General features: G+C 45.0%; 1 protein-coding gene across 1 annotated transcript in view; it reads left to right on the top strand.

The window, feature by feature from the left end:
- Zfyve9 (zinc finger FYVE-type containing 9) overlaps positions 1 to 23,487 on the top strand; it is a 151,414-nt gene extending 127,927 nt beyond the window's left edge. Inside the window, 6 exon segments of the mRNA XM_059254682.1 lie at positions 7,891 to 8,041; positions 10,374 to 10,454; positions 14,748 to 14,910; positions 17,487 to 17,592; positions 20,840 to 21,016; positions 23,195 to 23,487. Of these exon segments, the coding sequence (XP_059110665.1) occupies positions 7,891 to 8,041; positions 10,374 to 10,454; positions 14,748 to 14,910; positions 17,487 to 17,592; positions 20,840 to 21,016; positions 23,195 to 23,356 (840 nt within the window). The 3' untranslated portion in view covers positions 23,357 to 23,487.
- Positions 23,488 to 24,778: the final 1,291 nt, after the last annotated feature.

Genomic DNA, 24,778 nt, shown 5'->3' with positions numbered 1-24,778 from the left:
ATTAAAGGCGTGCGCCACCACCGCCCGGCGCAAATGAACATAATTTTAAAGGGAAATCACATACGCTAATTCTGCTCTGAAGGAATTGAAGTTTACCATGTTGGACTTGAAACTAGCACCAGATAAATCAAGGAAACGATTTCCTTCAGTGCAGGTAATTTATTCAGTGTTTGAATTGGACATGTTTCTTAGTCTGCATAGTGTAGACACAATTAGAAACTACTTTAGCTTAATGCTTTGGAGGAAATGATGGATGTGACATTCTGTAAATTGCTACATGCAATCATCTCCCTTTCACGTGATACAAATGTAAATTGCAAATGACAGATTAGTCTCTCAGTTGACTCTGGCGAAGCATAAGCTTACTGATACACATTGTTTGCCTTCAGAAAGTACAACCTCAACAAAATAAAAAGTGGAGCGTCTGGACCAGCAAAGGCCTTTGCTGCCAAGACTGAGCAGCTGCGTTCCATCCTCTGGGACTCACAGGGTAAAAGGGAAGAACCAAGTCCATGAAGTTGTCCTCTGACTGGCACACACATTCACACACACACACACACACACACACACACACACACACACACACACACACCCTCACTAAATAAATAAACTTAATTTAAAATTTTTTAAAATAATTAGGGGCTAGAGAGATGGCTCATGCTGCACCCTTGCACAGCCCCCAGGGATGGACCTGACTGGGGTGGCAGGGGAACGAAGAAAAGAAACATACAAAAGCTGGATCAGGCCGTCCGGGCTCTTGGATAAGAAACTTCACCACCCCGGAAGCTGAGACTGTTTATTGTCTACAGTCAAACTGGGAGTTGGGGTTACTGCATACAGATAAACAGACACAGGGTTTATGGTATCCAGCTGGATCAACTTTAGCTAATCTCAGTAGGCACAGTTTTGTGGACATTTTCTGCACACTGTCACCATTCACACTTGGGCCAGAAGGGTAGTCTGCTATTTCCCTGAGGCTAGCCTGGGGAAGACTTTGCCATTTTTCCATTAGTCTGAGGCTTTGGAATCCTTGATGTGGCCCTGCCTGTATGAAAAGCACACATTCACTCAGGACCTCACATACTCAGGGCTTCCTCCATTTCCCACAGACTTAGCAGTTAAGAACACTTGCTACTCTTGTAGAGCACCTGGGTTTGGTACCCAGCACCTACATGGTGACTCAAAACCATCTGTAATTCAGGTTCCAGGAGATCTGATGCCCTCCTCTGACCCCTGCATCCACCAGGCATGCAGAAGGTGTGCATACATACATGCAAGTAATACGCTTATACACGTGAAAAGATAAATAATAGAAAAAATAAGCCTTTGAAAGGGCTGGAGAGATGGCTTAGCAATTAAGAACACTTGCTGCTTTTGCAGAGGACCCGAGTTCAATTCCCAGCCACCCATAAGTTGGCCTCTAAAAGCACCTTCCCTCTCACACAGACAGACACACACAGACAATGCAGACACACACACCTACACATAATTAAAATTTTTAAATTAGAAAATATAATTAACCTTTGAGGGCTTCCTAAAATGTTTTCCTATCATATGAGATCAGAGTTCAGTCCCCAGCAGCACGTAAAGCAGGCGTGGCAGTATACATCTGTAATCCCAGTGCTCAGAAGGTGAAGCAGGAAGATTAGGAATGTAAGATCAGGCTGGAGAGATGGCTCAGAGGTTAGGAGCATTGGCTGCTCTTCCAGAGGTCCTGAGTTCAATTCCCAGCAACCACATGGTAGTTCACAACTATAGATAATGAGATCTAGCGCCCTCTTCTGGCATGCAGGCATACAGAACACTGTATATGTAAGTAAATGTTTAAAAAAAATAAAATTAAAAGTTTAAGATCATCTGGCTGCATACCAATTTGAAGCCAGCAAATTCCCACTTTTCAAAAGTTACAAACAAAGCTGTGAGATAATGGTGACTTAAAGTTGTATTATCCCTACAATAAACTTGATTGAGGAGGTAAAGATTTATACTGTGAAAACTATGAGAGAAACTGAAGAATCCCTAGATATGTAGCATGACCTCCATGTGCCTGGATCCAGAACCTTAATACTGACAAGGTCATCACAACTCAGTGTGCTCTCCAGATTTCGTAGAACCCTCAAATTCTCACAGCCTTTCTGTGAGAAATGAAAAAGCCAATACTTGACATTCAGTGACCATTAGAGTCTTAAATAGCAACTCAGAAATAATTTTAGAAAAGGAGAATAAAGTTGGAATAAAGCTTTAAAACGTATTACAAGGCTACAGTACAATGTTGTGCTGGCATAGAATAGAAGTTAGGATTGAGAAACAAATGCTTACATTTGTGGCCAATTGGTTTAAATGGGTGTTGTGGGCACTAAATGGCAAGAGAAATTTTTCAACAAATGGCATTAGAAGAGCTGAATTTCCACAAATAAAAGAATGAGATTGTAACCGGGCGGTGGTGGCGACACCTTTAATCCCAGCACTTGGGAGGCAGAAGCAGACGGATCTCTGTGCGTTCGAGGCCAGCCTGAGCTACAGAGTGAGTTCTAGGACAGTCAGGATTGTTAAACAGAGAAACCCTGTCTCCAAAAAACAAAAACAAAAACAAAAAAATGAGATTGTACCCAGCCTCTCCCATTTGAGTAAAACAACTCAAATGGACGGGCAAGCACTGGTTTGGAACCTCCCTCTCTACTGGAGGTAATAGTTATTGTATAAGCCTCGTTTCACCTCAAGCTAAGAGCATCAGGAAAATATGTTTTCAATTCCCACACTTGTTGAGTTGTTGATGAAACATGAAAGCTTTGAACACTCCAAGAATAAATGGTCTTTTGGTTTTGCAAAATAATCACAGCATTTTTTGTAAACTGCCAGAGTCCAGTTCCAGGGGGTTCAGGTCTCAAAGAGGAGGTGTGGAGTGGAGTCAGGGAGGGAAGGAGACTGCCATCATCTGAGGGGGAATCAGGGTGGCCGCCCCCACCCGTTTGGTGAAAACAGGCCACACCTTATATACTCTGTGATTGCATTATAGTTTAACCACAGGCAATAGTGAAAGCGGTCTTAAGGATCCTGGGGGGAAAGCCTCCATCAGCTTCATTACAGCATTTTTCTTGAAGCAAAAAGCAGTAAGTTTAGCAACAACCTAAGTGCCTGTTGTCCTTAAGGTTCAGTAACCCCACCTGCATGGTCTCGGCCTTTGTGGTTAGGAGGTGTCAGATCTGAGTCCTGAGAAACAAACCCCTGAGAGCGATTTTCATTCTTCAGGGGCGTGATGCAGTGTTTGTACCCGTTAGCACAACAAGCATTGAGCAATAACTCAATGGCTGCATTCTTTTGTGCCTTAGTCTTATAATATGGGCTTGCTCCCCTCCTATGCTCCCCAAAGGGAAGGTGCTGATGTCTTAATCTTTTTCCATTATGCCATACCATTCTGATTCCTTCAGTGTATGCTTCTGTATACAGCAGAGGGGGATCAAGTCAGTCTAACTTCTTAACAGAATCTGCTCCCCATTGGGCAGACTGGATCTAGCATTTTATCCAGTAAGCCACTAATCCTGGGCACTATTCTATACTTACTAACTGAACTCTTGCCCTAAATGGCCTCAGACTCTGCTCTGGCTCTGGGCCCATTGTATCTCTCAATTGTGTGTTGTTCATCCCTGGGACCAGGTGTGCCCAGGTAACAAATCTCAACTTCTCTGTTCTTGGTGTAATGGGTGGGAATACAATGGAGAGTCCTGTGTAGGAGTAGGCAGAGTTATGCTATCTAGTCCCACGGTGGCGGGAATTTTTTCCAAAGAATTATTTTGTTTAAAGAGACTGCATTGTATACATTGTCATTCTTCATCAAAGCCCACACAAAATACTCAAAGGAAGAGGCATAAAGAAACTCCCATAACACCAGTGAGAATCATAAAAATGAAGGTAAAAGTGGTGAAGAGTTGTGATTCGCAATGTCAAATGCTGGAGCTTTGTCACCCCTTTATATTTTCATCCTTATCTGACTCACAGACTCACTCGTTTATACATCTTGTGTATCTTATGCCTCTTATGCTGACTCATCTTACTGACATAGGGAAGAAAGGATATGGGAAGGGAAGAAGCCCCTCTGAGATGTAGTTACCCTTTCCTAGTGACTGGGCATGAAGGAACTTCAATACATCTAATAAAGCCGATGTGTGATTTGCTAAAGACGTCTCAAGCAAGGATGTGAAAAACAAGGGAGTTTTGCTTAATTGGAGACAGAACAAGATGGACCAGCAAACTAAATAAAAGCAACAAACCCATAAAGTTACCCACTGTAATCCCAGCACTGGGAGACAGGGACAAGAGGGCTGGGAGAGCAAAACAGTTCTCCACTACATGGTTACGTGGTGAGTTCGAAGCCAGCCTGAACTGTATGAGACCATGTCTCATAACCCCTGCCCCTACCAAAAAAAAAAAAATATATATATATATATATAATTCAACAACAAAAGAAACAATACAGTTACAAAACGAGCGAAGGACTTTGTCCTGGTCGCTGTCTATTGCTGTGAGGAGACACCATGACCAAGGCAACTCTTATAAAAGGAAGCATTTAATTGAGGGCTTACTTAGAGTTTCAGAGGTTCAGTCCATTTTCATCATGGTGGGGAGCATGGTAGCATGCAGGCAGGTCCTGGAACAGAGAGCTACATTATATCCACAGGCACGCGCGCGCGCACACACACACACACACTCACTCACTCACTCACTCACTCACTCACTCACTCTGGGTTTGGAATGGGCTGTTGAAACCTCAAAGCCCCAGAACACACTTCTTGCAAAAAAAGCCACACCTCTTAATCCTTTAATTCTTTCAAATAGTTCCACTCCCTGGTGACTAAGTATTCAAATAGACGAACCTATGGGGGCCATTCTTATTCAAATCACTACAGACTATATAGGTATTTTCCAGTGATAGGGAAACACACACACACACACACACAAAATAATTCATCCACCATGAAAGAATTTGGCAACTTCTCAAAACATTAAACAGAATTATCATATGGTTTTGAGTTCTACTCCCAAGTATATATTCCCTCTCCCTCACAAAAAGCTTTTTAAACAAAGGGCTAAGAGGTGAAGCTGAGTGGTAGAGACTTGTGTAGCATGTCTAAGACCCTGAGTTTAATCCCCAACAGTGGATAGAGAGAGAGGAAGGAAGAGGGAGCAGGGAGGGGTACTAAGTATGTATAGCCATACACATTCATGGTAGTACTGTAAAGTACAGTTAAAAAGGTAGAAATAGCTTCAAAATGTCCATCGGTGAATAAACCATGGAATGGTGATCTATTGTGTACCCTAATAAACTTGTCTGAGGATCAGAGGACAGAGCCAGCAACTAGAGTTGACAAAGAGTTCAGGCTGTGGTGGCACACACCTTTAATCCTATCACTCCAGAGGCAGAGATCCATCCAGATCTCTGTGAGTTCAAGGCCACACCAGAAGCAGAGCCAGGCAGTGGTAGCACACACCTTTAATCCCAGTACTGGGAAGCACACACCTTTAATCCTAGAAGTGATGTCTGGGCAGAGAAAGGTATGTAAGACATGAGCAAACAGGAACTCACTGTCTTTAGACTGAGGATTTCATACAGATAAGAACTAGTGGCTGGCTGTTGTTTGTTTCTCTGATCTTTCAGTTTTCACCCCAATATCGGGCTCCGGGTTTTTTATTAAAAGACCTTCTAAGATTCAAATAACACTCTGTGTGTGTGTGTGTGTGTGTGTGTGTGTGTGTGTGTGTGTGTGTGTGTGTGTTTTCTTTTGAGACAGGGTTTCTCTGTGTGACTTTGGAGCCTTTCCTGGAACTTACTCTGTAGCCCAGGCTGGCCTCGAACTCACAGACATCCACCTGGCTCTGCCTCCTGAGTGCTGGAATTAAAGGTGTGCGCCACCACTGCCTGGCCAATTGTGTATTTTTTTTATTTTTATTTTTTATTTTTGGTTTTTCAAGACAGGGTTTCTCTGAGTAGCTTTGTGCCTTTCCTGGAACTCGCTTTGGAGACCAGGCTGGCCTCGAACTCACAGAGATCCGCCTGCCTCTGCCTCCCGAGTGCTGGGATTAAAGGCGTGTGCCACCACCACCCGGCCTGTGTATATTTTTTAAATCATAAAAATGTAGTACTGTTGGCAGCTGGAGAGATGGCTCAGAGGTTATGAGTACTTGCTGCTCTTGCAAAGGACCAAAGGTCAATTCCCAGCACCCACATAGCAACTCACAACTGTCTATAACTCCAGTTCCAGGAGGTCTGGCTTTCTCTTCTGAGAAAAGCACACACATGCTGCACATACATACATGCAGACAAAGCACCATATACATACAAATAAATCTAAGCAAACAACAACAGAAACCTTCATGCTCAGTGAGCATACCTAGATCCGATGGTTCTAGTGTATTGTGTGGTTCCATTTACATGAAACACTCGGGATAGACGAATATGTAGAAACAGAAAGCAGATGGGTGAGTACGAGAAGGAACTGGTGTTGCTGTTTATTACAGAGAAAGAAATGGGGACTAAAACAAGTTTCAGATGAACTGTCCAGAGGATGGGCATTTAAAAAAAATAGACCAGTAAGTTAAACAGATGCAAAAACCGAAAGGAAAATGGGAAATAGAAAGGCACATTGTCTTTAACTTGATAGCTGGAGTTTGACATCAAGGGAGGTTCTGGTTTGTTTATAAATGGCCCATGAACTTCCTTTTTCTCGTGTCTACACGTGCCTGTATACATGCAGACACCAGTGCAGGAGGTCTGCTGTCCTGCTCTGTCACTCTCCACCTTTTTCCTCTGAAACAGGGTCTTTCGCTGAACCTAGTGGCAACCAAGTCCCAGCAATCCTCCTGCCCCTGCCCCTCCTACACTGGAGTTACAGGCAGTCATGGCCATACTTGCCTTTTTATGTGAGTGCTGGGGTTGAAACTCGGGTATTCCTGTTTGCCCAGTGAGTGCTCTTACCATTGAAGTACCTCTCTAGCTCCCCATGTGCTTTTCCATGTTAAATTTACAATTTAAATTAGAGCTTATTAATAAACAGAATGAGTTCCAGGATAGCCAGGTACACATAGAGAAACCCTGTCTTGAAAAAAATACATATATAACTACTGTCTTTACTGTTTTGGAAAGAACACAGCAGAACATTAATATTCATTAAAGAACTCACAGGTAAATTAGTAAAATTAACAACAAATTTCTTAACTTTCTAGAGAAAAGCCTCATGTTTAATATTGAAGAAAAAGGCACTTAAATTGGGACATTCTTTTGTTTGTTTGTTTTTGTTTCCCAAGAGAGAGTTTCTGGGTGTATAGTCCTGGCTGTCCTGGAACTCGCTCTGTAGACCAGACTGGCCTCGAGCTCACATAGATCCACCTGCCTCTGCCTCTCAAGTGCTGGGGTTAAAGGTGTATGCCACCACCACTGGCTGGCTTGACATTGTTTTAGAGTTAGAATTTCTGGGTGTGTGTCCCCAAAGAATGCAGTGAGTAGCAGAAACTACTATACTTAACCGAACTACTTTGTGTTAATTGAATTCAGTGCATCTAGAAAAAAAAAAGTTGGGCATGGTGGTGCAGGCCTTTAATCCCAGCAGTCTGGAGGCAGAGGCAGTGGATGTCTATGAGTTCAAGGCCAGCCTGGTTTATAGGAGTTCTCGGCCTTCTACATAGTGTGACCCTGTCTCAAACAATAACAACAACGAAGAAAAGATAAAGCAAATGAGTGCAGAATGTGCATGGCTTATATGGTAAGGCACAGGGAACTTTTGTGTTCCTAAACTAACTGTGACTGACTTGCTGTCATTGAGAAGTGATGTTTACCATGTTAGAGGGAAAACTGGCTCATTCTTGCAGAATAAGGCTAACCCTGTTCTTTGATTGCAGATGATGAAAGCCATGAACAAGTCCAATGAGCATGTCCTGGCAGGAGGTGCCTGCTTCAATGAAAAGGCAGATTCTCATCTCGTGTGTGTGCAGAATGATGATGGAAACTACCAGACCCAGGCCATCAGTATTCACAATCAGCCCAGGAAAGGCAAGCAGCTCAACCGCTGGGGGAGTTTTAGTTATTTGTTTTACTATTATTTATACATGTATGGGTGTTTTGACTACATCTAGCAAAGTCCAGAAGAGGGCATTGGCTCCCCTGGGCCTAGAGTTACAGACAGTGGCAAGCCACCATGTGGGTCCTCTGGAAGAGCAGCTAGTGCTCTTCACCATTGAGTCATCTCTCACACCCCTATTTATTTATTCATTCATGTATTTATTTACTTATTTCCTTCCTTTCATTCATTCATTCATTCATTCTGTTTTTTGAGACAGGGCAAGTGTTACAGGGAGCCATATTTTGCTCAATTTGAAGCATGCTCTGTGATTCTGAGAGCAGTCCAGAGGTAGGATGCTTGCCTGCCTTGTGCCTCCCTGTCACCAGAAGTGTCTGACAAAGGCTGGATCGCTGCCTGTTAGATGTATTGTAAGAACAATCAGTAGGAAATCGGATTAGTTCAGTCCAGTTTAAGATGGAGGAAAATAGCCGGGCGGTGGTGGCGCACGCCTTTAATCCCAGCACTCAGGAGGCGGAGGCAGTCGGATCTCTGTGAGTTCGAGGCCAGCCTGGGCTACAGAGTGAGTTCCAGGACTGCTAGGACTACACAGAGAGAAACCCTGTCTCAAAAAAACAAACAAACCAAAACAGATGTAGGAAAATAAGAGCAGTGTAAGTTTTGATTGTGTATCCTTTCCTTTCTGGAGAAATAGTGGTAGTGTGGTGTGCATATGCATGCGTGCACACACGTGCGTTCATGTATATGCATGTATACATGCATGCAGGTGTATATGCACTCACTTGGCACATTTCCATATGGAAACCAGAAGTCAGCATTAGGTATCCTCTTGTTTTTTTTGTTTTGTTTTCGTTTTTGTTTCTGTTTTTCGAGACAGGGTTTCTCTGTGTAGCTTTGCGCCTTTCCTGGATCTCGCTCTGTAGACCAGGCTCGCCTCGAACTCACAAAGATCCACATGCCTCTGCCTCCCGAGTGCTGGGATTAAAGGCGTGTGCCACCACCGCCCCGGCAGCTAGGTATCCTCTTTAGTTACTTGCTCACTATGTTGTTTTGTTTTATTGTTGTGTATTTTTCTAACATTTATTTATTGTGTTTGTGTGTAGGTCAGAGAACAATTTGAGAGAATAGGTTTTTCTCCTCCCAACATATGGGTTCCAGGGATAGAAATCAAGTCACCAGTTTGGTGGCAAATGCCTTTACTTACTGAATCATCTAGCCAGCCCCCTTCCCCAACTTACTTTTTGAAATAGGATCTCTCACTGAATCTGGAGCTCACTGGCTAGGATGGCTGGCCAGTGAGCTCCTGGGAGCCACTTGTCCCCGCCCCCTAGCTGGAATTACAGGTGGACACTGTTATACCTCGAATTTTCATGGGTGCTGAAGAGCCAGACTCTGGTCCTCATGGTTATATAGCAGGTAGTGTACTGGCTAAGATATCTCCAGCCCTAAATATTCATCCTAAATAGACCTTTAAAAATAACTCTAGTAGCTGGGCAGTGGTGGCGCACACCTTTAATCCCAGCACTCAGGAGGTAGAGGCAGGTGGATCTCTGAGTTCTAGGTCAGCCTGGTCTACATAGCGAGTTCCAGGACAGCCAGGGCTACACAGAGAAACCCTGTCTTGAAAAGTGAAAGAAAAAAAATTCTAGAAATCAGTAGATAAAGAGTTATAAACCTTTTCTGTGAAGAGCCGAATGATTCCTAGTTTAGACTTGACAGCGTTCACCACTAGCTACTCCATTTAGAGTTCTAGCACTGGACTGCCTTCGAGAATATGTAAATGAATGAAACTGACATGTTCCAGTAAACATTTATTTTAGAAATGTGCTACAAGCCAAGCTAACCCTAGAACCTGGCCATTAAGGTTTTTTGTATTTGTAAAATTCTTTGATTCTTTTTTTTTTGTGTGTGTGTGTGTGGTTTTCCGAGACAGGGTTTCTCTCTGTAGCTTTGGAGCCTGTCCTGGACTAGCTCTGTAGACCAGGCTGGCCTCGAACTCACAGAGATCCACCTGCCTCTGCCTCCCGAGTGCTGGGGTTACAGGCGTGTGCACCACCACTGCCCGGCAAATTCTTTGATTCTTGATTGAGGAAGAGTACAACAGAATGTAGGATTGGTTGTATCTTAAAACTTTTTTCACAAACATATGGTAAGCATTTGAACTGATTGGTTAGTTAGTTGCACATAGTAGTGTTTTGTTTTCTGTGTGATGATTTCTGGAATTCCCAACTTCTACCTCACTATGGTTCCCAATGCCCGTCTCCATGTTCCGTCTTCACTAATCTGTTTCTGTGTCTGTTACAGTGACTGGTGCCAGTTTCTTTGTGTTCAGTGGCGCTCTGAAGTCCTCTTCAGGATACCTTGCCAAGTCCAGTATTGTGGAAGGTAAAGGACGAATTGTTTATTCTTTGTACCTCAGTTCGGTCCTGATTATACAGCTGAAAAGTAAGCGATATTGAGTGCACCGAGGGCTGTGGATGTAGCTCAGGTGTTGGAGTAAATTTGCCTCTAAACTTGCTGCACAAACCAGATGTGGTAGTACAGGTCTGTGATCCCAGTATTGGAGAGGTGGAGACAGGAGTACAAGCTCATCCTAGAGTTCAAGACCGGCCTGGACTACATTATCGTCATGGTGGGAAGCCATGGTGGCATGCAGGCAGACATGGTGCTGGAGAGGTAGCTGAGAGGTCTATATCTGGATCTGCAGGCAGCAGGAAGAGACTGTGAGCCACTAGGCCTTGCTTAAGTTTCTAAAACCTTAAAGCCCACCCCCAGTGACACAATTCCTCCAACAAGGCCACACCTACTCCAACTAGGCCACACCTCCAATAATGCCACTTCCTATGAATCTATGGGGACCATTTTCATTCAGACCACAATGTGTAACCTGTATTTTTTTGACTGCCAGCTACTCAGGAGGCTGAGGCAGGAAGTAACTGGAACTCACTGGAACCCAGTGAGTCTAACCAACATAGCAAGAAAGACAGGCAAGCAAACAAAACCTATCATGGATGTCTAGTTCTCCAAAGAAGGGATAAGTACAGGTACCACAGGCACTGGTGAAATGTCAGAGATGGCCATTCCCAATTTTGATACAGGGTGCCTGAGCGGTTAGAATATAGAGTCAGATACCATATTGCAGATAGGCAAGAGTGCAGGTGATGCCACTCCCTCCTACCCACAGAACTCTTGCCACTATTGCTGAAATGCAGAATGAAGTGTGCTTGCTGTGGTTGCTGTAGACATGGCGCACACCCTGATAGAAGCTAATTAACCCCTACTGGTCTGCAGGCTAGTTACAGAACAGCGAGGGCTATACAAAGAAACCCTATCTGGAAAAACAAAGCAAACAGAAACCTCTGGTCTACATTGTGAGTCTGGGCATCATAGATGTGTCTGGTGCCCATAGAGCTAGAAGAGCTCATCAGGTCCCCCACCCCAGACTGGAGTTAAGGATGATTGTGAGTCACCATATGGGTGCTGGGAAGTGACCCTTGGTCCTCTGCAAGAAAAGCCAGTGCTGTAAACTACTGAGACATCTCTCCAGCAATTTCCTTTTTAAAAACTTAATTTATTTCTATCGTGTGTGTATATGACACGTGTTTGAGTGCAGCCATGTGTGTATGACAGCATTCATGTAAAGATCAGGGAACAGTCTGGGAGATTTGTTGTCTCCTTCTACCATGGGGTCCAGGGTTTAAACTCAGGTCATCATGCTGTCAGCAAGTGCCATTAGCCACTGAGCCATCTCACTTAGCCCAACAATTTCTTTCTTTTTCTTTTCTTTTCTTTTTCTTTTTTTTGGCTTTTCAAGACAGGTTTTCTCTGTGTAGCTTTGGAGCCTGTCTTGGAACTCACTCTGTAGCCCAGGCTGGCCTCGAACTCACAGAGATCCACCTGCCTCTGCCTCTCGAGTGCTCAACAATTTTTTTCCTTCTTTTTTTCTAAAGATTTTTTTTTTTTAAATTAATTATGGGGCTGAAGAGATGGCTCAGAGGTTAAGAGCACTGATTGCTCTTCCAGAGGCCCTGAGTTCAATTCCCAGCAACCATATGGTGACTCACAACCATCTATAATGAGATCTGGTGCCCTCTTCTGGCCTGGTCATACATGCTGTATACATAATAAATAAATAAATCTTTTAAAAAAATTATGAGCCAGGCAGTGGTGGCACACGCCTTTAATCCCAGCACTCGGGAGGCAGAGCCAGGTGAATCTTTGTGAGTTCAAGGCCAGCCTGGTCTACAGGGCGAGATCCAGGGCAGGCACCAAAACTACACAGAGAAACTTTGTCTTGAAAAACCAAAAAGAAAAAAAAAATTAATTACATGTGGTGTGTGTGTGTGTGTGTGTGTGTGTGTATGAGTGTGTTGAGTGTATGTGTGTATGGGTGTGTTGGGTGTCTGTGTGTGTTGGGTGTCTGTGTATATGTGTGTGTATGGGTGTGTTGGGTGTGTGTGTGTATGGGTGTGTTGGGTATGTGTATGTGTATGTGTGTGTATTGGGTGGGTACTGTGCATGTGACTATGAGTCCAGGTGCCCACAGTGGCTGAGGTATTGGATTTCCTGGATCTTCAATTATGAGTTCTCCAGCCCTGCCCCAATATATCATTTTTCTTTATAGTTGGAAGTGTGAGACTTGGTTGTAAGATATGCTGCACTTCACTCACTGTTCTACTCACCGAAAAAGATCAAAGCTAGTATGTAGAAATATATGTAAGATTATCTATGGATGTCTATTGGAAATCCATATTTCAAAAGAAATTATTTTACTTAGACAAAGACAGAAGGATTGGGAGTTCAAGGATATTCTCAGTTACAAATTGAGCTCAAGACCAGCCTAAGCTACATGAGACCCTGTCTCAAAAGACTGAAGTTGGGGGAGGGGCCTGGGGAGAGTTGGAAATGGATATATTCAAAATGCATTGTATATGTGTATGGAATTATTAACCAGTATATTTTAAAAATACTTTAAAAAGAATGCTATGAATTACATTATTTATGTGAGGGTGTGTGTAAATGGCACAGTGCACATGAGGTCAGAGGACAACTTCTAATAGTGCCACTCCCTGGTGACAGAGCATTCAAATCTGTGAGCCTGTGGGGGCCATTCCTCTTCAAAGTATCCTGTTCCACTCCCTGACCCCCATAGGCTTGTAGCCATATCATAATGCAAAAAAACATTCAGTCCGACTTCAGAAGTCCCCATGGTCTATAATACATGGCTCTCAGCACCACTGTCTTCCATGCTCCTACTAGCATGGCCCATTGTTCCAAAGTCCACATTCTGCCACAAGCAGCATAGTCTGGCCCATCACAGCAGTACCCTGCTCCCTGGTACCAACTTCTGTCTTAGTCAGTGTTCTATTGCTGTGAAGAGACCCCATGTCCAAGGCAACTCTTGCAAAATAGAGCATTTAACTGGGGCCTTGCTTACAGTTTCAGAGATTTGGTCCGTTCTCATCATGGTGTGGACCATGGCAGCATGCAGGCAGGTGCTGGAGAGAGCTGTATCCTGATCTTCAAGCAGAGATAGACAGACAGACAGTGGGCCTGGCTTGGGTTTTTGAGACCTCAGAGCCCACCCCTATGACACACTTCTAACAAGGCCATGCCCACCCCAGCAAAGCCACACCTCCTAATCCTGTCCAGCAGTGCCACTCCCTATGACTAAGCATTCAGGTGTCTGAGCCTATGATCCATTCTTACTCAACCACCACAGTTAGCCCATTTCTGTCATGGTGAGAAGCATGGAGCAGAGAGCTTACACACTGATTTGCAGGCAGCAGAATGGGATCGGGGGACTGAGCCTGGGTCTGGGTCTGGGCCTGACATGGGCTTTTGGAACCTCAAAGTCCACTCTTCGTGACACACTTCCTCCAACAAGGCCATACTTCATAATCCTTCTAAACAGCTCATCATTGGGGGCTGAGCATACAAATATATGAGCCAATGGGGCCATTTTTTTTTTTATGATTTTGTGTTTGTTTTTGTTTTTGAGACAGGGTTTCTCTATGTAGCCCTGGCTGTCCTAGAACTTGATCTGAAGATCAGGCTAGCCTTGAACTCAGAGATCTCCATGGCTAACCTGGAACTTTCTATGTATATAGACTAGGCTAGCTTCAAACTAGATCCTCCTGTCTCTGCTGTCCAAGTTCTAGTATGAAAGGCCTGTACCACCACACCTAGTCAAACTTGGTTTTGTTTTATTATTGTTGTTGTTTAGTAATTTATATTACTAAATTTATAATTTAGTAACTATAAACAAACATTTATATGGCGGGCATTCATATAGCAGGCAATCATAGTAAGAAGTTAAGAGAGAGAAGCAGGGTGTGGTAATTGCAAGAGGGTAAATGGGATTAAAATGCTGCATGAGCCTGAAGAGGAGCAGTGTGGTCACGTGTAAGTTTTCCCTCTGAGCAGTCTCAGAAGAAACATTCAGTGGGTTGGAAAGGAAGTGAACAGTGGTAAAGGTGAGTGAGCCTGTCTGTGTGTTTGCTCACACAGCTCTTCAATAGTTTTAGCTCAGAAGGAACCTCTTTGTGTCTGTTGGCTTTGCAAAGCTTATGTTTAGTATCGGAGGATCTGCTGGACACGAGGCACTGTGTCTCAGCCACCTCCCTCCCTGGCTTTGCACTGTTTCCATCTCTATTATCTTCCTGCTGATACTCTCAGATGGCGTTATGGTCCAGATCACTGCAGAGAACATGGACTCCTTGAGGCAGGCACTTCGAGAGATGAAGGACTTTACCATCACTTGTGGGAAGGCGGATGCAGAGGACCCCCAGGAGCAGATCCACATTCAGTGGGTGGACGATGACAAGAAAGTTAACAAAGGGTAAGTGGATCCCCTCAGAACCAGTTAGGGATAGCTCCAGGCTTTGTCTGCTGTGTGCACTAAAGGCCTGTCTACAGACAGACAGACAAAGGAATGTATAACCGAATTTTTAATTTCTATGTCTTTAATCTTAATTTCTTAAAAAAAAGGTTTATGTTTAGCCTTTTTTGAAGTTATGTGTCTGTGTGCAGGCCTGTGCACATAACTGTGTGTGCCCGTGGACACAGGCCTCAAACTCCCCTGGATCTGGAATGACAGGTGGTTGGGAGCCATCTGTCCCAGCTAGTGAGAACCAAACCCAGTTCCTCAGCAAGCAGTGCATGCTCTTAACCACTGAGCAACCTCCTCAGCCCTCTGTACTTGATTTCTGAAGGATTTGTTAATATATTTTTAGGGAAAGATGAGACAGTAAACAAAAGTTGCTTGAATAGAAATATCCACGCCTTTTGGGTATCAGCACCTCTACTGATATATTCCATTTGATACAACGGGTACCCTCATTTGAATAAGCGGGTACCTAAGAACCATAAAGCTAAGACATGGCAAGACTCTGATTTAAAACCATCTTCCTGGGCTTCAGAGCCAGACTCTCCCTGGCTCATGGCAACTCTGTGCTAATGCTTCACACCAAATTCACACCTTGGATTCATTCTTGACGGTTCTTTTTCTCTCCTACCCCACAATCACTCCAGCGGTAAATCCTGTTTGCTGTGCTTCAGAATATAGCCCATCACGTGGCTCTTACCGCCTCCATTGCCACATCCTAGTTTAAAAGCAGTCTACCCAGTTCAAACCACCGCAGTGGACAGGTGCAGTAGCCTGAGGTGTCCCTCACTGAGGTCCTTCTCCCATTCTGATCTGTCCCTAGTCTCGTTCTAACAGCTGCCAGCGTCATTGCCACCTTTCTGTTCAAACCACCAGTGGCTTCTAGTGTCTTCCAAGATAAAGTTGGAAGTCACTTGTTCCTTTTTGTTGTTGTTGTTGTTGTTGTTGTTGTTTTGTTTTTTTCGAGACAGGGTTTCTCTGTGTAGCTTTGCGCCTTTCCTGGAACTCACTTGGTAGCCCAGGTTGGCCTCGAACTCACAGAGATCCGCCTGCCTCTGCCTCCCGAGTGCTGGGATTAAAGGCGTGCGCCACCACCGCCCGGCTGCTTGTTCCCTCTTAAGGGCCTACATTTCTTGCTGTTTTGAGACAGGGTCTTACTCTGTAATCCAGGCTGGCCTGGAGTTCACTATGTAGTTCTGTCTGAACTCAAACTCAAGGCAGCCTCCTTCCTTAGCCTCCCAAGTGCTCAGCATGACATTGGCCTTCTTACTTGAGCACAGCTGTGCCTCTGCCCCCGACCTTTGCACACGTGCTCCTCAGGATGCCCTGTGAACAGCTCCATCCCCATCTTCACGTGGTTCCCCATGCCACTGTCTCCAGAAGGTCTTCTCTGGCCACTGTCTGTGTTCTGACCCCGTTGTACATGTCTCTCTTCATATACAGCAAAGCTCCCAGTATTCCCCATTATCCATCATATTTTTCTTTTAAAATTTGATTGCACTTCTTTATTGGGGGATGAGAGAGGTGTGCCACGGCACACGTGACAGCTGTGTAGTTGGGTCTTTCCTTCACCTTTATATAGGTTCTGGGGACACAATTCCTTTCCCTGCTGAGCCATCTTCCAGCCCCTAATTTAACTTTTGATGTGTAGAGAACTCAGAACAGGGCCAGGCATGGCGGCGCACGCCTTTAATCCCAGCACTCAGGAGGCAGAGGCAGGTGGATCTCTGAGATCCAGGCCAGCCTATGTAATAAGACCTCGTCTCAAACAAACTAAAAAGACCCAAGAACATGAATAGGTTTAAACATTGTTTAGAATCTTTGTGTCGATCATTGTGTGTTCTTTTCAGAGGAACTGTGTATCTCTGTGTATTTCATTTCCTTACTGTATTTTAAGGGAAACAGAACTGTTAGACGTACTTCTGTCTAGGGGTCTAAGAGTGATAACAGCACTGGGGGGGGGGGGGTGATGATAAACAGGCTGTGGCTTCACGCCAGCACTGGAGCTGTTTGTTGTTGGTTTACTATGTTATTCAGAACTCGGGGCTTCTGCCTCGTGAACAAGTTCCCTTAGCACTGAGCCAAGTCCCCAGCTTTACATAGTTCTTAACAAACGTTCCAGGCGGTGGTTGGCACCTGAAATCCTTACCCAGGGCTGACATGTCAGGCTCTTCCCCTTCAGAACTGCCTTTCGAAGGCAGACGAGCAGAGAGAGCATGGTGAGTGTTGTTACAGAGCAGGAGTAGAGTGGGGAACCAGGCTGGGTGAGTAGCCGGGTGTTTATTAAAGAGATATGCTGGGGAAAGAGCGGGTGGGAGTAAACAGCCTGTTTATGTGACGGTAACTTTGGAAAATGGCTCCTTGCAAATTGTCTGCCTTTCGGTATGTGCGCTTGATTCGTTTCTGGGCATACCCTTCCCATGAGCACTCAGCATCTTGCCATGATATGCTGCAGATGTCTTCAGCAGGGCATAGTTGGTATTTGGTAGTAAAATGTGACAGGATATCTCCTTCCCTTTCCTCCGTTGTAGTGTGGTGAGTCCTATAGACGGGAAGTCCATGGAATCTATAACAAATGTGAAGATATTCCATGGATCCGAGTATAAAGCAAATGGAAAAGTCATCAGATGGACAGAGGTAAGAAATGAACGTTGGTGCGCTTGCCCTACTTTTAACAGCCTTTTGCTAAGCCAAAAGCCCCATTCTGGGCTGATTCAGAAGGAAAAGTTGAGCCAGCGAGATGGGTCAGCGGGTAAAGGCATTTGTCACTAATCCTGAAGGTCTGAATGCAGTCCTCGGGACCCATACAGTGGGAGGAAAGAGCCAGCTCCCACAAACTGACCTCTGACTTCCTCACACTCTCCATGATGCTTGTGGACAAATACACAAAGTTTCTCTGAGGAAAAAAAATCTTTTCACTTATCTACTGTATTTCATTCCCTCTGATCTGTCTTAGCTTCCTGGGAAAGAAAGTCTGAAAGTGCAGCGTGCACACTCTGGTGTATCTTCTGATGAACTCCCTTTCAGATGTATTTGCTTTGGAAGGCAAGCAGGCTGTGTCTCTGAGTGGGGCACTCCTTCTGTGCTGTGTTCTTCAGAAAGTTGAGTGTGCCAGGCTGCATTCAAAGACCATTGAATAACATGGTCTTCAAAAGACGGACAATTCACAGTAAGATTTGTCAAAATTACAAGCCGGGCAGTGGTGGCACATGGCTTTAATCCCAGCACTCGGGAGGCAGAGCCAGGCAGATCTCTGTGAGTTCGAGGCCAGCCTGGGCTACAGAGTGAGATCCAGGAAAGGCGCAAAGCTACACAGAGAAACCCTGTCTTGAAAAAACAAAACAAAACAAAACAAAAAAATTACAAAGCAAACAAGTAATGGTAAGTTCCTGGTTCAGGTTCAAAGCCAGATCTAGCCATCTCTTAAGTGGCTAGCCAGATGTGCCCACACACCTGCAATCCCAGTACTTGGGAGGCGAGGCAGGGAGATCACAAATTTGAGGCCAGCCTGGGCTACCAATATCCTGTATCATTAAATTTTTTGAAGTCCTACAACACAACCCCTATCCGCAAAGGCTTGGGGAAATCTCAGAAGAGTGGCGGGATTGTAAGAGTCAGAGGACCAGCACGTTTTTTGCCAGGTAGCCTCTTCTGTGTATGACAGGAAAGCTCAACAATATGGCCGCCTAAGCAAGACCCTCAAGATGACAACATCAGCTAACATGACAAAGTGGACTGGGAAACTTCACAAGGCTGCACTTTAGATGGGCAGTTAATGGCTGCTGAGTGAGGCAGATCAGTCCAATCTCCAGTGGTCAGCCCTAAACACATACACACATGAGCAACTCCAAATGCACTCAGCAGGGTGTGTGTATGGGGCGGTCCTGAAGGGGGAACCTCATTCATGCTAAGCAAGTGCTTTTCCACTGAGCTACATGTGCGGCTTATGTTTAGTGTGGTCCCTTTGACCAGCATACAGGAGGTGTATGTAATAACATGTAAACATTGTATATTTCTATGTATTTTTGTCTTTATGTTACTTACTCTTTATTATCATCTAGAGAAGCTGCTTTCTGTATACACAGAGGCAGAGTAGGCTTTATGGAATCTTGAAAGTCAAGTGTAGTGGGGCATGCTTATAATCCCAGTCCTCAGGAGGCAGAGGAGGAGGATTGCCGCCAGTCCGAGGCCAGCCTAACCCCTACACAATGTGTTCCAGGCCAGCCAGGGCTACGTAGACAGAAGAAAGAAGAGAGGGAGGGGAAGAGAGGGAGAGGTCCTTTGAGAATCAGAACTCAGTCTGTGAGCTGGTGGGATGGCTTAGTGGTTGAAAGCCCTTGCCATAGAGTCTGACAATCTGAGTTGGATTTCCAGAATGCATGAAAAGATGGAAGGTGAGAACTGACTCCACAAAGTTGTCCTCTGACCTCCACAGGCACCCCGTATCACGTGTGTACCTATGCATATATGTACAACCTCAGGTGTCACCGTCAGGAATATCATCTCCCCTTTGGAACAGTCTTTCATTGGTCTAGAGCTCACCAATTGGGCTAAACAGTGAGCCCCAGGGATCCTCCAGTCTCCACCCCCCTAGTACTGGTATGGCAAGAGCACACCACCATACTCAGCATTTTTATTTTATGGGGGTTCTGGGGACAAACTCAGTCCTTCATCATATGAGGTAAGAACGTCACCAACTGAGTTATCTCCCAAACCCAGAAAATGTAAAGTACCTTGAAAGCTGGCATGGTAGCATGACCCTGTACACAATGACTTGGAAAACTGAGGCAGGAGGATTGCTTGAACCAACAAGAAATTAGCCTGGTCAACACAATAGGAGTCCAGTGTTAGGATGAGGAGGAGGTCCTTGGAATAAATGGTGGTACAGCTGTGGCCTCCAGAAGACTTGGATCTTGGCCTCTGTCATCATCGTTGTCTTTTTTTTTTTTTTTTTAACCGGGTGATGGTGGATCTCTATACATAGCTCTGACTGTCCTGGAACTCACTATGTAGACCAGACTGGCCTTGAACTCAGAGATATCCACCCACTTCTGTCTCCTAAAGCATGCTCCACGCCACTATGCCCAACTCGTCTTTTTTTTTTTTTTTCTTTTGACACAGTCTTAACTATGTAGTGCTGGCTGGCCTGGAACTCATAGAGATCTCTTCCCTGAGGCCTCTCCAGAGCTGGGATTAAAGGCATGTGCCACTACACCCAGCCCCTGGCCTCTGTCTTTACACACTTGGAATAATCTGTGAAGAGCTGGATCCCACAGTCTACAATGACTGTTCTTTTAGACTCTCATATCACTTCCTAATAAAACTGTCCACGCTATATTGCCTTTTAGAAGTACACGGTTCATCTGCACATGGTGGTGCATGGTGTGAAGATCAGAAGATCAGGGGTTAGCCTTGACTACACGATAAGTTGGAGGCCAGCCTGGACTACATGAAGCCCTGTCTCAAAAAAAAAAAAAAAAAAAAGTATACAGTGGGAAATGAGAGCCTTTTGGATTCTACGTAGAAAGTGCTATTAGATCATGGCATATGTCTGCATAGAGCAGGCAGGCTGCTACTGCCAGTGTTTGGAGGCAGAGACTGGCAAACAGAGATTGTCTTGGGGGCTACACTTTTTCTTTCTAAAGATTTTATTGTGTCTGTGTGTGCATGATGTGGCAGGGCTTGAACTCAGACTCGTGCAGCGTGTGCCTCTACTAAGGCGTCCTCCAGTGCCGGTGTGGAACTTTTTCTGGCCCCAAGGACTCTATTGTGTGCTCTTCCCGTCAGGTCTTAGAGAGAGAACTGGATACTCAAATACAGTGGGTTAGTCTGCTTGTTCCACATCCTGGGCACAAGGTGAAAAGCCTCTTTTGTTCGGGGACAGGTGTTTTTCCTGGAAAACGATGACCAGCACAACTGCCTGAGTGACCCTGCGGACCACAGCAGACTGACCGAGCATGTCGCCAAGGCCTTCTGCCTTGCCCTTTGCCCCCACCTGAAGCTTCTGAAGGAGGATGGAATGACAAAGCTGGGCCTCCGTGTGACACTGGACTCAGACCAGGTAAGCAGCCCCTGGGGCAGCTTTTGGAGCTGCCTTGAGAAGTGTCTGTTTTCTTTTTTCTGAGTCACCCCAGATCGTAAATGACCTCACATTCCCCAAGAACATAAGGCTGTGCTTCCTGGTCAGAACCATTTGCACAGTGGCCTGTAGGGTAGGGAAGAAACAGGGAGGCCCTGCCACCTGCGATGAGCCCTGTTACCCTTTGAAGTTCCCCTCTCAGCCCTTGGGGCAGCTTCCAGGTGTCCCTGATCTTGCCTCTCTCACTCAGCGGGACCACGCTCCCTGACTGGCATCTGCAGTTACCATGGCCTAGTAAGATTTTCTTGCAGCCAATACCCTCATGTGGTTAGCGGCTAGGTTAGCGGCACGGTCTCCCCGACAGTTTTCTTGTCACTGGGACTTATTCGATAGGTGTTTGCTTGTTTTTTATTTTTGTTTACTTTTTGTTTGGCTTTTTGGCTTGTTTTTTGAGACTTGAAATCCCAGAGATCCATCTGCTTGCCTGTCTGCCTCCTGAGTGCTGACATTAAAGCTGTGCACCACCATGCCTGGCTTGATGTTTTATGTGCTCCTTGTATGAGCAATCCAGTCCTCACCTCCCAAACCCCAGTGCCTTGGCCTAGTACCTCTCTCCACAGCAGGTCTCATTGGTCCTGCATTGAATGCCTGTAATTTGCTATCTATCATTTTCACCCTCAGTCCTTAGCATTGAGTTATAGAAATGAGTGGGGTAGGGGCTGGAGAGATGGCTCGTGGATAAAGAGTACTTGTTGCTCTTGCAGAGGACCGTGGTTCAGTTCCCAGCACCCACGTCGTGGTTTATAACCATCCTTAACTCCAGTTCTAGGGGATCTGACTGGTCGTCTTCTGACCTCCTTGGGCACTAGGCACACACGTTTCACATCCATACATACAGGCAAAACAGTCACACACATTGAAAGAAAAAAAAAGTTTATTTTTAAAGAAGAAATGAGTGTGGGCTCTCAACCTGATACTCCCCCCGCCCCCCCCCCCCAGCCAGCAATTAATTCTGCCCCGAAGCTGCTTCTATCTTGGTGCTTACATGGGGGAAATCTGACTTTTCAGTGCAGAATTAAATCAAATAGATTATAAGGGCAGGGTGAAAAGTTCTGTGTCTGGCTTCATTTCTTCACTGGGCATCATCAGCCAGTGTTTATTTTCACTTACGGTCTTGTCCTATGCTGGAAAAAAAAAAAAAAAAAGCAAACCTGGGCAGAAGATGTAGCTTGGGGTGTCTGCCTAATATGTGTAAAGCCCTGGAGTTGATCCTCAGCACCACGTAAGCTGAGCATAGTGATGTACACTTGTATCTTAGCGTATCTGAGGTGGAGACGTAGAGAATCAAAGACTTAAGGTCATCCTTGGCTACATAGCAAGCTTGAGACCAGTCTGAGTTACGTAAGACCTCATCTCAAAACAACAACAACAACAAAACCAAATAAAACAGCAACTACAAACAACAAGCTCTATGGCTACCAAGCTTGAGAGCCTGAGTTCAATCCGAATAACCCATGTATTCAGTAGGAGGAGAGGTCTGACTCCTACAAGTCGTCTTCTGACCTGTGCCTGCGTATCATGGCACATGCACCATGGTGCATGCATCTACCCGTACGCATAAATTAAATGCAATTTAGAAAAGTTTATCTGTGTGATAAACTAGTGAAGAAGCAGCATGCTTCCATCTCACGTGGTACTGATAACCTATCTAGAGGCTCCCTCACATGGAACAATTGGATAGCAAGCATTTTTCTGCTAAGTTTGTGGTGTTCTTGAAGGAAAGGGCCCTTTATCTTTGAATTTCTGTTTTCAGTTGCTTAAAAAATGATGTGTTGGTGACTGCATGGGCTGCAGAGCAAATGCCACGTTATATTCCTCACTTTAGTTTTCACAACCAGAGACTAGAGTGTTGTCTGAGTCAGTTTTCTCTTCCCAGGAAATAGACATTAGCAGATTAAGGTCTCATAGCTATCAGGTGGCCAAGGTGAATAGTAGATGTCAGAATGATAAACCACAGTTAAAAGGGCAGGAATTTGTATGCACTGTCATGTGTCTAGCTCATGGCAAAGGACGTGGTATTTCTTGTTTGGCCTCTTTGGCTCAGCCCTCTGGAGAGATCTTTCCTATCCAGTAACCTGTCCCCCCTTCTCTCTGTGGCAGGTTGGCTACCAAGCAGGGAGCAATGGGCAGCCCCTTCCCTCGCAGTACATGAACGATCTGGACAACGCCTTGGTGCCTGTTATCCATGGAGGAGCCTGCCAGCTCAGTGAGGGCCCTGTCGTCATGGAACTCATCTTTTATATTCTGGAAAACATCGCATAGATGAGGACTTCGTTGTTTTCTGTTCAGACCTGTTGCAACAGCAGTCATATCCAAATCATTTGCACTTTAAAACTGGAAGATTAAGCTTTTGTTAACACTATTGGTAGGGAGGGTTCAGGGTGGGAGTAGGGTTTAGGGGACAAGGGGTGGGGAGGGTGGTGGGGAACAGATGTTCCATGATCTTAAGTCTTCTATGCATTCTCCAAGAAGACCCGGGCAGCTTCCTACTGCGCAACCGTTACGCTATCTTTGCAGCTAACCCCCTTCTGTTACTGTCTAGACAAGAGTTCTGCTCCTCTCTGATGGTCATGTGCTCAGAAATGATCATATGGGTACAACCATCACCAAGGTCAGGGTGGGGGGCAGGAAGGAAATAAACAATGAAGCATCACTTTTGCACTTCCTGTACAGAACTGGCATAAAAAGAATGCTACACTGCTACACTTACCATCCTGGTTACACTCTGGCTGCTTGCCAAGGAGTCATGTTTAGATTTGTGTTGATTTGTTCACACTCCTGACTGAATCAAACCAAAGGGGTTTCTCGTCTGTTAGCCATGGAAGGATAACGCGGTATAGAGCAGGCCGTTTGGATGGCGGAGTTGAGTGCTGGGTCATTTAGTCTGCCGCAGGGAATGGCAGGGAGTGAGATGAGCCTAGTGTGACAGCTGGCAAGGGACACCCAAGGCATTTTCATTTCCTGTCTACTAGAAATACTTTGAAGAACATTTTACTAAGAAATCACTTAAACTTCCAGGGAAGTTGTAGATATAAGAAGGAAAAACCCATGTCCTCTTTTATACAGCCTCACTTACTCATGTTCACACTAACCATTCCCCACGTGATCTGTAAGTGTTCTTTCTCTCCTTCCTCTATAAAATTGAAATATTTCAGATTAAGTTGCATACAGTAAATGTTTGCTCCTTGCCCAAATAGGATTTCAGTCAAGGTCACTGTGACTGATGGCTTTAACCTCCCACAGCTGCCCAGTGATGTCCTTTGGGAATCTTTCCTCAGTGGTAAACATTTTCCAGCCAAGGATCAGAGATCGCACATAGCTCGTAGACGGGCTTTGTTTCTCTGTGGCATGGGTATTTTTGAGTATAGGCCCTCACATCCCGGATCTTGTTTTGTTTTAGCAGAAAATATGTCATTTGAGTTTGCTGTCTGACGGTGATAATCAGTTTATTGCATTCTCAGCCGGAAATCACTTGATGTCCTTCTACCTCTCAGAGATGGTAGCAAATTTCATCATCACTTGCTCAGCACGTCTAGTTTCCCTACTGTGTACTTCCCTTTAAACAGTAACCAGTATATGTAGAGCACTTTTCGGACTATGCAGATGTCTTGCTCCTCAGAATTTCCCTTAGCTTTAGCACTACTGATGTTTCTTGCCTGCACTGATCTTTTACTGTGACAGCTG

This window comes from Peromyscus eremicus, chromosome 2 (genome assembly GCF_949786415.1).
Source record: "Peromyscus eremicus chromosome 2, PerEre_H2_v1, whole genome shotgun sequence".
In the NCBI taxonomy this organism is placed as follows: Eukaryota; Metazoa; Chordata; class Mammalia; order Rodentia; family Cricetidae; genus Peromyscus; species Peromyscus eremicus.
This window is presented reverse-complemented; position numbering and strand designations above follow the sequence as displayed.